The 13451-nt window shown below is 39.8% G+C and overlaps 1 protein-coding gene and 1 long non-coding RNA gene across 6 annotated transcripts in view; one reads left to right on the forward strand and one right to left on the reverse strand.

Annotated features, from left to right (window-relative positions):
- The window catches only part of LOC127380212 (uncharacterized), a 39451-nt gene extending 27326 nt beyond the window's left edge, over positions 1-12125 (forward strand). For both annotated transcript variants that reach the window (XR_007888436.1, XR_007888437.1), the window contains one exon: positions 11622-12125. This is a non-coding gene — a long non-coding RNA (uncharacterized LOC127380212). The remainder of the gene's footprint in view (positions 1-11621) is intronic.
- Positions 6737-13451, reverse strand: part of FRMPD4 (FERM and PDZ domain containing 4) — a 314233-nt gene continuing 307518 nt past the window's right edge. For 3 of the 4 annotated variants that reach the window (XM_051608839.1, XM_051608841.1, XM_051608840.1), the window contains 4 exons: positions 13098-13236; positions 11436-12494; positions 9837-11108; positions 6737-8618 (listed from right to left, as the gene is read on the reverse strand). In XM_051608839.1, coding sequence (XP_051464799.1) covers positions 7267-8618; positions 9837-11108; positions 11436-12494; positions 13098-13236 — 3822 coding nt within the window. In that variant the 3' untranslated portion in view covers positions 6737-7266. Of the gene's footprint in view, positions 8624-9836; positions 11109-11435; positions 12495-13097; positions 13237-13451 lie in introns of all 4 variants that reach the window. The other variant, XM_051608842.1, reaches the window with a different exon arrangement.

Consider the following 13451-nt stretch of genomic DNA (forward strand, 5'->3'; position numbering starts at 1 on the left):
CTGGAGCACTGGCTGAAGCCTTCAGTTTGTCACCATTACTACTTTCAAACATATCCTACATGCAAACTTACAGTTTAGCACAGGAGTAAGAACACTTTCAAGGACAAAGCTATTGATGATATTTAATGTCATCCCATGCTGTCATTTAAAGGCAGAAGCAATATGGAAGAATCTTGCAATGCACTGTCAAAAAGGATGTATAAAACATCTTTAGTCTCTGAAGAGTAACTTAAAAAACACTATATAAAACATTGTGTAACATCTCAGTGTCTCCAGTATCAAATGATGACATAATTTTTTATATATATTTCTTGTTACCAGTTCCAGGCAAATTCTGTATCACAGGCAACCATTTTTTGGCCCTTTGCTTATAGTAAGAAACAACATCTTTGTTGATACAGGCTGCTGTCCCATTTTCCTTTAATGGTAACTGACAGGTGGAAAAGAGACCAGAGACTGGCCTCTGAGAAAGAAACATAACTTACCAATAATTAGTCTTCTTAAGGATGCATGATCTATAAATAGATCTGTTCTGTGGGTACACCTACACATTATCACTCCAGATTGCAGAGATTTTCCTTTTGCAGTAACTACGGAGGATGTATTCACACTGTTGTCATCACCTTTGGCACAATGGCATAAAAAACATAGCATGCCATAAACAATTTAAATTCTTTCATCAGCCACAGAGACACCATCTAAAACATTGAAGGAAACCCTGATAATAGGGCTCTGGATGCTTTCTTTTTTCACTCTCAAATTAATATTCATGTTTGCTCACACTGTCTGACTTTATAGAATTATGTGCCATAAATTATCTAGCAGAGATTCTCAATGCCCCTCATGCAAACAATATTTCCAGATTGACTCTATGAAGTGCTGTGGCAGATCTTGAGGCAGCTCATCAGAGATGGCACAGTGCCTTGGGAAAGAATGGTAGATATTTGGCAGTTTAGTAACTCAGAAGTCTCACAGAAGCTGTAAACTCAGTTGGATGTATTGATTCTTATGTTTTATAGCAAATACTGACACACCAACTATCAATCTAGATAGCCACTGGCTCCGTCAGAGATATACAGAATCTGTATGTTCTGAGAAACTCTGTACTACAAATAAAAAGGGAGCTCTTTCACTATTACAGATAGAAAATAAGGCATGTTCCTTAGAAGCATAAAGGAACGTGAAGGAAAACATAAATAAAGTGACATTAAGACACCACTTTCAACAAAAATGATGGCTGCATCTTAAGAGATGGTCTGTCTTTGAACAACAAGGTCAAAGAAGGAACCACGAGGGTGTGTATGAATTTCTCTCATTTTTCTAACAGAAAAGATGACAACAGAGAAAGCCACCTTTCTGGGAGCAGGAGAATCCATGAGAACGTGGAACACCAAATTTCCCTAACTCACTTGCCTAGCAGAGGGAAAGATCTTGATAATCTTAAAGCTCAAGGCTGAGGTGCATGTTAAACTGACTTCAGTACGAGTAAGGAACTTACAACGAGGGACCAGACTGCTTCAGTTTGAGCAGGTAACTTGGAACAGTATGAACTGACAGGAAGAGGATGAAGACCAACAAACACATCAACCCAAAAGCCTAACCTAGTTAATAAGATTTATTCCCTTCCATTACATATAAGGCTGTCTCTGGCAAGAGAGAAACAGGAGTGATAAAACTTTGAACTTTCCTGCATCTGCTGCATGCAGAAAAACATTTCAAGATCAAGATGAGCCAAACAGTCCACATCTTTCAGTAACACGCACAAGATCAGTAGCACAAGTCTCTTTGAGAAAGCCAGGAGACCTTGATATTAAATTTCTGCTTCACCACTGCCTTACCTTGACTCAAACTGGGAAAATGGGGCCTGAAGAATATGCTTTAACCACACTATCAGGGAATTGACCAAGAGGCACTTGGTCAATTCAGATCACTGAACTACTCTCATGGAAGCACTGAAGATACATGAACGAGTGTTCAAGAAAGAGTGAAATTACTGTTGTGGGACACAAACTGATCTCTGTCAACTGATAGATCAATCTACTCCTGATAAAGCTCAGACAACTGCGAAAAGTTGGGGAAGGCCCGTTAGATGAACTACTAATGAATGAGTCTAGTTCACGATGCTTTGCCAAGGGCTAATCAAATTCTGGAAGAGAGACAGAAAACCTATGCACACCCTCTCAAGGTTAACAAGTTTAAAATAGAGTAGTTGAGTGGTGAAGTCCACACTTCAATGAAAACCTTTACATATGATGGAAAGCCTTGCATACAGTTCAGATGAAGTGGAACTCCATGATACTGATGTGAAGCTATCAGTCCTTTCACCAGTCTGTTTAACCCTGTTGCCCAAACGGACAGTCAATCCCGGAGGCAACACAACTAATGCTACTTCCTGGAAAGGTGGAGAAAATTTAAGCATTATTCCCAAGTGGAAACTGCCTTGATGCTGCCACAAGAGAAAGCTCTCATACTTCAAGGAACAGCAATACTGACTAAGGGACTTTATCTACACAGTAATCCCTTGCTCATGTAGATTGAGAGGTCCTGCCTTCATCTTATCATGATGGAAAAGTCAGGGGAAAGTGCCTCATTGAGTACCAGTCTTAGGACAACCTTTTCTGGTTGCATCAGAATAAAAGCCTCCCTTGGTGCCAAGGACAGTGGCAAGCATTCCAACTTGGCCAATATTACTGTTTTGGGATTCTGGCCTCAAAAGAGTATTTTCTGGCCTTCTGAGGTTACTATCTGAACTTCTGATGCCCTCCCATTCCATTTTTAAAAGTATGCCAAAGGGATCACACAGGAGTATGCCATATTCTGAGGCAGTAAAGGCATCTCTTTCACAGGTAACAAGACATAATTCAAATCTCATTGGCAAAAAGGTAATCCTGAATGAAGACAGTGATGAAAGTCACATGAACAAGAAATTACTTGGTCAGCCATTGCAAAAAAATGAAATAGCTCTAGGTAACATCTGCCAAGCATAATGTGCTGAGAATAAGAAGCTGGTTGCAAGTGCAAGTACCATAAAAGCAAACATGACAAAATTAACTTTAAAATGCAACAAAATATGGCCTATTACATGGAAATGTGTCATTAATAGCACAGTCTCTTTTCAGAATGCAGTTGCGCTTGAAGATCAGTACTGAAAGGTTTACATTTACTACAGTACAACAGGCTGCTATGTTAGTTTGCCTTTTCAGAGGTTTGCTCCCAAATCTTGTGAGCTTGAATTTGCTCTCCCCAGAACCCACTGCTTCAAACTCTCCAAAGGAAGTGTTGTTATCAAGTCTCATGAATTTTTCACCCATCAGCATCTCCCAAAGTCCACCAGCACTGACAGAAAATCAAACACCTACAGAAAAATGTAATTACAATTTTTTTATCTTATTTTTACTTTATTTTATAATTTATTTATATTTTTATTTTATTTTCATTTGTAGTGGTGAGTGCCTCATGCTTTCTATTGCTTTGACAACATCCGGGTCTGAAAACACAGTAGGGATGTTCCACAGGTAGCACAGTGGAAGCTTATGATCACTCCCTTTTTGTGCAGAACAGCTGCTCCTGAATTAGGAGTGGCAAATTATAAAGAGTGGCTAATGTTAGGGCCACATGCTCAGCAATATGCTACTTGTGACATGAACCAAGTTTTCACTTTGTACCTGTTCAGTGCTCAGTGCAATGAAGCTTTGGCTTTTAACATTGTTACTACAACGCTTATATCCTACTGAGGCAAATTAATCCCTGATAAAATGCTACTAACAAACTGGATTTCAGTCACAGGGTCACAATATATATCTCTTAGATATATATTGCGTAAGTGACAAGGCTACTCAGGAGCTCATTTTTCAGGTTCAAACAATGTGCTAATGTAAGAGAGTATTTCACATCTCTGGTGAGCAGTGGGGACGTCATGGAGCATTCTGGATCTCCCAAGGATCATGAACTCATGGAGCTTCAATTAAATAGAAGGAAAAGAAATGCAGGCATTCAGATTTGTTTCTTAATTTCAAAATTACAAACTCTGCCAAATGTTATTTTAGAAAATAGCCTGAACTCAGGCTTTTACTTTTAAACATTAAGTAGCCTGTCATTTTGTCAAGTCAAAAAAAATCACTAAACATACAGTGTATATAGAAAAATTTAGAAAAATGCAGTATATTCCAGATTAAATATCTTGAGTACCTTCTCTGGAGATATTCAAGACCCACGTGGATGCAGTCCTGAGTAATATGCTTTAGGCAATCCTGCTTTAGCAGGGGAGTTGAACTAGATGATCTCTAGAGGTCCCTTTGAGGTTTGACAATTCTGTGATTCCATGAAATTATCTTTTATAGTATTTCTGTACCTACTTAGCACAAAAAGTAGGTACGTACTGATGACATTTCTTAATTACATGATGCTGTAATTAATGCAGGAATCAACTCGGACACCACACAGGAAGACAAGGACATCTTAATGCTTAATAGAAATTGGTTATAATTCAGTAGCAACTGCATATAATTCTGTGTGAAAATATTTGGAAAAAGAGATTCACGTGGTTGTGTATGGGGATATCTGAAATCCTCGGAGAAACAGAAGCTGCCTTCTAAGAGGTGACTCAGACAGTTGGTTAGATGATCCTATTTATCAAAACTGATACAGAAACCTGGTGGTGGTTTATGAAGTCACACCATTAAGTCCAGTGGAGGCTCATCCTGCTGGAGAGGGTCTGGGACACACAATATATGAGGCAAGGCTGGAGGAACTGGTTTTATTCAGCCTGCAGGAGAGAAGGCTCAGGGAGACTTTATTGCAGCCTACAGCTGATGGAAGGGTACCAAAGGAGATAGAGCCTGAATCTTCTAAAGGGAGCACAGTGGTATAGTGACAGATATTGTCAGAATATGAAAAATTCTGTTTACCCATACAGAATTTTTATTTTTTCACCATAAGCATGTCAAACATTAGAACAGTTGCCCAGAGAGGTTGTGAGACCTCCATCCTTAGAGGGTGTCCAATAAGCTTGAAACAGACCTGAGCAACCTCATCTGATTATACCTGCTTTGAGAAGGGGTTTGACTAGATGAATTCCAGAAGTCCTTTACAACCGAAATTACTCTATGATTCTATGAAAATGCATTAAAAAGGAGAGGAAAAAAACCCACTAGTTAAACCTAAAAAATATTGCCACACACTCACAAAAGACCAGTTACCTTTGGGACCAAAATGACCAGGTCTACAATCAGGAAAGCTCTTAAACAGTATGGACAAAAATATACCTACTGTGAATTAAAAATAGATCAATTTATTAAATGGAGTGGAATGCAAAGGACTGGACTAGCAAGCCTGAAAGGGTCAAATCTCTATTATCTATGTTGATGCTTAGTTGTGACAATCCTAAATCTATTTTTGAAACTTAGTATTTCTGATCACCGATGACATCTCTACATAAACTGACGGAGCAGTGAGGGAATATATACCAGTACAATAATTCCGAATGTGTTTTTTTCCCCCAGCATGAAATTCTCAAAATCCTGGCAAGAATTTCACTGATATTTGCAGCAAAAGAGCAGCACATACAGGCCCGCTCCCAGGGCTGCCAGGATGAGAGCACAGAGTGTGAGCACCACACAGGACAGGCTGTTGTCACCCACCACGAGTGTAAACCAGCCTGCAGCCTACCTGTGAGCTGCCTTTCTGCGTGGGCCTGCGTGCTAAGTGCATTGATCCAGGAAACCAGATTTTTCTCCTACAGACAACAAATTAAGCTGATACTGTGCTTCTGGACATGTTTCGCTGCAGTTGGAGGAAAAAGCATATCTTGGTTTCCTAGTGAAGTGCATCACTCTATGCAAGAAAGAATTTCCATGGCAAAAACCCCATATTTTGTTGGTTTAGTCTTTCGAGGGCAGCAGAGAAAGCTTCCCATGAGCTTCAGCTAAATGGGCAAGTTTTCAAAACAGAGCAGTTACACTCTTTGCATCTGACACTATGAGAAACGGATGAAATTACCTACACCAGTTTGAAGAATGGCATTCTGCACTTCTCACAATGGCTGCTGCTCCTCAGTGACTGAAAAGTTTTAAGAGATGCTCTCATGAAAGTCTATTTGTCAGGTGAAACTGAGAGCTTTAGCTTTGGCTGTCTCTCAATCACAAGACTACAAAATATTTTCCAGAAAGGTTCAGATGGGAGAGATTATTCACAAATTGCCTTTTTCATCACTCAGAGAAGAACTGTCTCTGGCTGGAAATACTTCAGAGATATTTATTGTATTCTGAAAACTTCATTTTATTTCTAACTTATTTACAGTTAAACATTCAGAATCATAAAATGTGAAGTATAAAATATTTAACAAAATAGATGCGGTTCATGTTGTTCAGATGCACCATAGATATATGATGAAAACAGTAAACAGCACAGGAATTTCCTGACAGTTCTCTTTCATTTACCAGGGTAAGGAGTGTGCAGACCTGCCCTATACATTCCGGTCTGACCAGAATGGAATCGACCACCACCACTCTGGTTTCTGGCTCCTCAGTCTTCCACAGTTACCTTCATTATCCTAAATGCCAATACTAATGTTCAAAACATCAGATACCTTCTGAAGTTGGCATTTTCAATACTTTTTTTTTCCTTTTTTTTTTTTTTTCTTTTTTCTTTTTTTAAATACAGAATTTCCTAGAAAAGAAGAATCAGGTAATTCAGGCCATATGAACAAAAGAGTAATTTATTATATATATACTCTCTAGTAAGTTATAATAGTCTCTCGGATTTTAAATGTCTTTTTGCTATTTTCAATGCTTAAAAATTATAATTTTAAAACATTAAATACTGTGTTATATACATTATGATTTAATTTCTCATTTCTAAACATGGAGCATTCTCCAAGTGAAAACTTGGATTAAACAGAAAACAACTTCACTGACATAACAGGCTTTAAAAGTTCACTTTGTACAACCATAAATTTGACTATATGAAAAACAGCCAAATAGCAATTTGCTCCTATATGGGATTTTTTCTGTTTGTCTTACTGGTCTTGGGGAGAGGGGGTTTTTGGCTCTTCTTTTTTGTATAAATGGAAGGACAGATCTGGTCATTACTTTGTCAGTGTTCAGTATTTTAACTTCTTTTTTTTTAAACCTCATACCTATTTTATATAAAATAACAAAATATACAGAGAAAGCTGAGTTTGTTACATAAGTTCATACACGTACAGTAAATAAAAGGTTTTTTTATGTATGGCTTTGCAAAGGTAGATTATGAAGTGACTTTTGTATTTTATTTGTTTAAAAGCATTTTAAGAGAACGTGTTAGTGTGCTTACAATAGCGGCCATGGTAGTTGAATGTCGAGCCAAGAGTTTAATGCTAGGATCGCCAGAGGTCTTGTCTGACACTGCTTCTGCAGCCTTCAGAAGACAAATGTAGTTTATTACAACCTCATCTATCTTAGCTATAATTTCCTGCTGCTGTGTTTCAGAGTTCATGACTTTAACTAAACGCATGCAGGCTTCTGTTAAGCAACAGAGTACTTGAAAGCTGGAAGTCATAGCTAAAAGCATTTCCTCAGGGCTTTTCTCAGCCATGGCCATTTTCCTGCAGGCACTTCCCAACTGTCTCGATTCCACAGATAACAGTTGTTTGTACTTAGAAAGTTTAAGGTCATATGTTTCTGGATGTAAATCTTCTCTCTTGCCCATACTTGCTCGGACCAGTGAGAGTAGCTCATTGGCATCCTTTTGTGCTCCAATAAATCCATCAGGCATTGTATACGTCTTCTCTTTCATCTCATTTATTCGCGCGATTCGTGCATCGAAGGCCACGTCTTTGAGATTCACATCAGTTTGGCCACCTTGGATGTCAGCACTGCTCTTCTCACAAGTGCCGACTGCCTCATCTTGTAGGGGCTCAGTAGCTTTTGGGGACTTCAAGACTTTCTGCTCATTTTCACTGGAAAACGACTGACCAACTGGCTCTGCAAGCTCACCCGCCATCTGTGGTTCAAAGAGGCATGAGAACTGATGGCTGTCTTGGTCATCTTCATCATCGTTGTCATCATTTCCTCTGCTTAGGAAACAATAGCTAAAGGGGCCACGACACCTCCAGGAGCTGGTGTCCAGCTTCCGCAAGGCCAATGTTCGACACTGCTTGGGGTCCTTCTGACTGGCACCTGTGCCTGAACACCTCTTACTCTCCTTCTTATCGGCGCTGACATACACACAACTCTGGGAATAACTTTTTGACAGCTTTTTGCCCAGGGGGAGTTCCACCTCTCTCTCCAACTTGGATTCATCCCTTCGGGTGATGTCCTGGCGTTTCAAGCTGGCTGCAGCTGCCTTCTTTTCAAACAGCATCTCAATGCCTGCAGATCCTCCAGCGATGCTGCTGCTGCGTCTCAGCACTTTCCTGTTGTGCGGCATCCTGAGGCTTCCTCCTATCATGTCATATGGCCGTAAACTAACTGCTGCCCCACAAGCCTGATTTACTTTGGGAATGTCACAAGAGTCTTGATTTTGACTTGGCACCTTTGATTCTGATAGCATGGATGATAGCATGATGGAGTCAGCTAGAGGCTGTCTAGGAAAAGCTGTAGGCATGCCTCCTTGTCTTCCCTTTTCAGGCTCTGTGAAAGCTACACTAGGGGTAGTAGAAGAGCAGACAGAATAATTAAGCATCACCCTGATAATATTCGGAGACTGAATTTTTAAATATCTTTAACAGTCAGGACAAATGGATTCCTGGTATGTTCCAGTCGTCTCTACTCCTCAAAAAACTTCACCAAAAAATAATTGCTAGTTTCTCATGTCTTTTCTATTTCATTAGCATGCCCCTTAAAATCTATCAACAAATTATGGCTTATGAATAGTTAATTGCTCATTCTGCTCGAGTAGACTGATTTTTAAAAAGGAATGGAAAATCATGTACAAAACATCCTAAATCTCCCCCAGTATACGGATTGCATGTTTTCTCTTAACTAATTAGTTTATTATTTTTAGATTAAAATTACTGCTTTAACTACACCTGAAAGTATGTAAAGATGCATTCATGGTAGTTTTGTTTTGGTTATGTGGGGTTTTTTTTGGCAGAAAAATAACATTTCTCATTCCAGCTCCTAGTCTGTTCCACTTTTGGATTTTCAAGCACTCACACACTACGGCTACATATGGGTTGCAACTCAGGAAGAGGGAAATATTTAAAACCCAACCCAATGAATTTCCAATACTACATCAGAAAAAACTGCACATTTTTAATAACAGTAAATTCATAAAATCTCTTGAAATTGGAACTTAAAAATGCAGTAACGTTTCTGCATGTAAATAAATTTTTAAGGAAACACCTACTATCAGATGGTAAATTTATGCTTAATAATGCAGTGACATTTTCCCATCCTTACATTCAGAGCTTTTTATTCATACTGGCATGTTTTTGACAATCTGCTAAAACAGCATATAAGATACATAATAAGCGAATCACAGGTTTTTCTCTCTTACATTAATATAACTTGTGAACTCATCTTGTAATCTAACAAGTATCCTGGAACTGAAGTAACTACAGATTTTGGAGAGGCTTCCAAAGACTGGAAGACAGGCCTCTCCATCAGTGTTCCCCCCAGTATTTTTAACTGCAATGAGAAGTCTTGAAAAAAACCAACAAAACCTTGTACGCAGCTCATAAGAATATCTCAACATGTACAAGTAAAATGAAAAGATACATGGAATGTCTAATCCACTGCCTGCTACAGTTTCGTTATGTAGTTTCAGGTAAGGGTAATGCAAATATCCCACCTAGTGCTCAATGTTAACATGTAGCTTTAAAAACAAAAATAAGAAACACTTTATTACTGCTGTACCTGTAGTTTCTTTTATCTTGGGGATCCGGTGACATCCTTCTCTCAAAGTGCCAAAAAGAGGTTCAGCATTAATTGCTGAATGCACGACAGGCACCGTCATTCTGTGACACATGGCTTCGGGCTGCTGGTGCAGGTCCTTGTATGTCGTTCCATGGTTTGAAAGAATGGCAGCTCTTCCATCTGCTGGAATATAGGCAATGCCTTTCATTGATGGATCAGAGATGATGTGCTTAACATCAGAGGTACAAAGAGGAGATTCAGCGGGGGTAGCACATGTGCTACTGCCTGTGCTGCATCCTGCATCCACTGAAGAGGACTGAGAGCTTTGCAGTGAGAAATGGCCTTCACTTTGCAAAGATGACATGCGCTTAGCCAAGTGATATTCACAAAGTCTAGCCACGCCCTGCTCAGCTTCTGGAAGCTTTGAAGGATGGTCATCCGCAGACAAATCAGTATCTTCTGCATCATTTAGGTCCTTGGCTGAAGACACAGGAGTCATATCTGACAAGAAGTTTTCACCTTGGGCAAGCCCCGAGGTACCATCCTGATTCATCTCAGGATCCACTTCATCCTTACAGTCAGTTTCTGTTTTAGCAAGGACAGGAACTCTTGGAAAAGTCTTCCCATTCACTGTTTCTGGGCTTGGCTTATCTGCTGCCCCCTCATCGGCAGCATACCGTCTTTGGCGAAAGGCAGTTCTCTCCACATTAAAAGTGCTTAAGCGCTGACTGTCTCTTGCTGAAAGAGTTCCAAATTTAGCTTTTAGATCTTCATCAGTCTCAGCTTTTTTAGGTCCCTGTTGCTTTTTCACAGTAGCATTGCCATCAGGGGGTGCTTTTACTTCACTGTCTGTCATCTTATTTTTCCTTTTACTAGTGCAAGAATATACCAAGGATCCCATGTGCAATTTGCTAAAATAATCAGTGACAGATTTTGTTTCCATGGTCTCTGGCTCCATTTCCATATTATCTGAATGAAGAATCTGCTTTGAAGGCACAACTTTTGACTGTAGCTCTGCAGCCTGACGACCAGCCAGAGGCTGTGAGGGCTTCACGCCTGGCCCCCCAGCCTGATTCTTAGCAATGGAAAATTCAGTCTGCTCTTCCACAAGGGGTTGGTAGCCTTCACTTGTGGTCAAAAACATACGTGCCGTGTTTTCCGACTGTTTCTGTGCCGCGGCTAGTTCAGAGCTTTCAGTCATTTCAGAGGAATTTGTTTCATTGCCAGAATCGGAAGATGACTCAGGGCTATATGCTCGCAGGATAGCTACACCTGCAAGCCACAAAAAATAAAGAGTCAATTACATGACAGCAGCTGAAGCACCTGGATAAGTGACAAGCAAAGGGGGTGCATTAGAGACAAAAATAGGCTTTGTAAGAATACTCTGACCTTATTGCACAGTTCCCGGGACAGGTAGTTTAATAACATAATGGTAGTTCCATTAAATAATATGGAATATGATGTATGCAGAACGATGGCAAAAAAAAAAAAAAGGAAAACAAAAAAAACCACCAACCCTCATGAAATGGAGTATTTCCAAAGCTAAATGGATGAGATGGAGTGATTTTCAATGAATAAATGTAACTATGGTGAAAGAACCTGAATTGTCATTCGTCTGCTGTTCCTCTGAAGCAGCCAAAGCTTCTAGTGCTTGAAGTGTAGAGACTACAGCATCATCTAGCCCCTTCTCACACTTCCCCTCTGTATTAGTAGGGACAGCATCGATAAGCGACACTGGAATGTCATCATTGCCTAGATTACTGGCTTGCTCCTTGTTGTCTCTAGGCTGTGTCGCTTGATTCTGAGAGTCTTCCTCATCTGAACTGTCCCTGAAGCCAGGTGGAGGAGCAGCAATGGCCATGTTTAAGGTATGCAATAGGAAATCATCTTCATTATCATCACCTTCTGGGGGTGGAAGTGAAGTCAAATCAATAATGTCATCACTAGAACCAGAAAGGCTGAGAAGAGCAGGCCTATTGATTTCTCCTACCATAATGTCTTCTTCACAGCTTACTTCATCTTCGTCCTCAGCATCATCTGTGTTTTCTGCATAGCAAATATCATGCAGCAAAGGCTCTTCAATCCCTTCCGCAGCTCCAAATATTTTACCATCGCTTATAGTTGCGTAAACAGAATTCGTAGCAAACTGAAGACTTTCAGCATCTGGGGACAACTCCAGGCCTTTAATGTCATTGGCATTACTAATGTAAATGGCTCTTTGTTTTTCTAGTACTTCTGGACTTTCATCCAAAAGCCTTTCATAGCCAAGAGTCTGGGGACTGATACCATCCAAGTTGTGATCTCCAAATATGAAGGAAACTTTTGCTCCCCTGGGGGAATCCTGTGCTTTCTTGCCAGATTCCAAACCTGAGAGGGACAGCAGTGAAGGCTGATTAAAATTTCTGCTTTCTTCTGCTTCAGTGGGGTCACTTTGCTTGGCCAGATGCTGATCAAATCCACCTGAATTATAAGCATTTTCTATGTACAGATGTCTGTGTTCTTTTTGACATAACAGACTTTCAGAAACGTCTACAGTCTTCTGTTTTGGATCAGCAAAGGGCATTTGAGTCTGATCTCCTTCAGCCAGGAAAGTGGTAGTTTTTGGTATACAATTCCACTCAGAAGCAAGGAGATTAAGCTTCCCTCTATTTTCAGTTCCTATAGTATGGTGAAATAAAATCAACATTGTAAAAACAGAGAGCAAAGTAATGCAATTTTTAAACAATAACTTGTTAATGCTGACCAATAAACACTCCGAACATTGGGAGAGCTGAGCCATCAAACACTTCAGAAAAGCACTTTCAAACTCACCTCTACTCTAAGTTAAATACCTGTTGATTTAATGACCTAAAGTTTAACTGATACTTTTGCACTTCAGCACAAAGCTAAACCCCAGCCAGGTACAAATGCTATTCTGGGACCAGTAACACAAAACCAAATCCCCAGCTGGTTCTTCCAACGCCACATGTATTCTGACAAAAGATTTGTGCATATAAAACTAATAACACTCATAGGGATCTGTGCATCTGTTTCACTAGACTATGAAAGAAAATCATCACCTGGTTCATTTTACCATTAAGATGCTATCATAGGCTGAATACTAGAACATTATAAAGCTGATCTGATATACTGTGGTGCTAGGTCTGAGCCAGCAATCAGATCTCATTTGGAATAGCCTTGTATTTATCTGGAGGTGCACTGGCTTAAGCTGGCTTCTGCTTTACACATTGGCCCATTGCTAACATACTATACAATGAATACCTGTTTCTCGGCTCCCTGTGTTTTTCTTGTTGGCCATGTTAAATATTGAGCGCCTCGAGTCAACCAGCAGTCTGTAATATCCAGCTGTTAAGCAAGCAAGATTCATTGCATCTGATGACTCCATCAGTAGAGTAATAGGCTAAGGAGAATACAATTAAGTCTTGGTTAAGGCTGTTGCTCCCCAGTCCATTTACCTGCTGACAATACTACTACATGAACACAAAAGGAATTATATCACAAACAACACACTGAAAAAAACCACCACGATAACATTGTTCTCACCATCAATACCAAACAGTCTCAAACATTTAGAAAAGACTGGAGGTGCAGTAAGGTAGAAAATCAACTGGACAT

Source organism: Apus apus, chromosome 1 (genome assembly GCF_020740795.1).
Source record: "Apus apus isolate bApuApu2 chromosome 1, bApuApu2.pri.cur, whole genome shotgun sequence".
NCBI lineage: Eukaryota > Metazoa > Chordata > Aves > Apodiformes > Apodidae > Apus > Apus apus.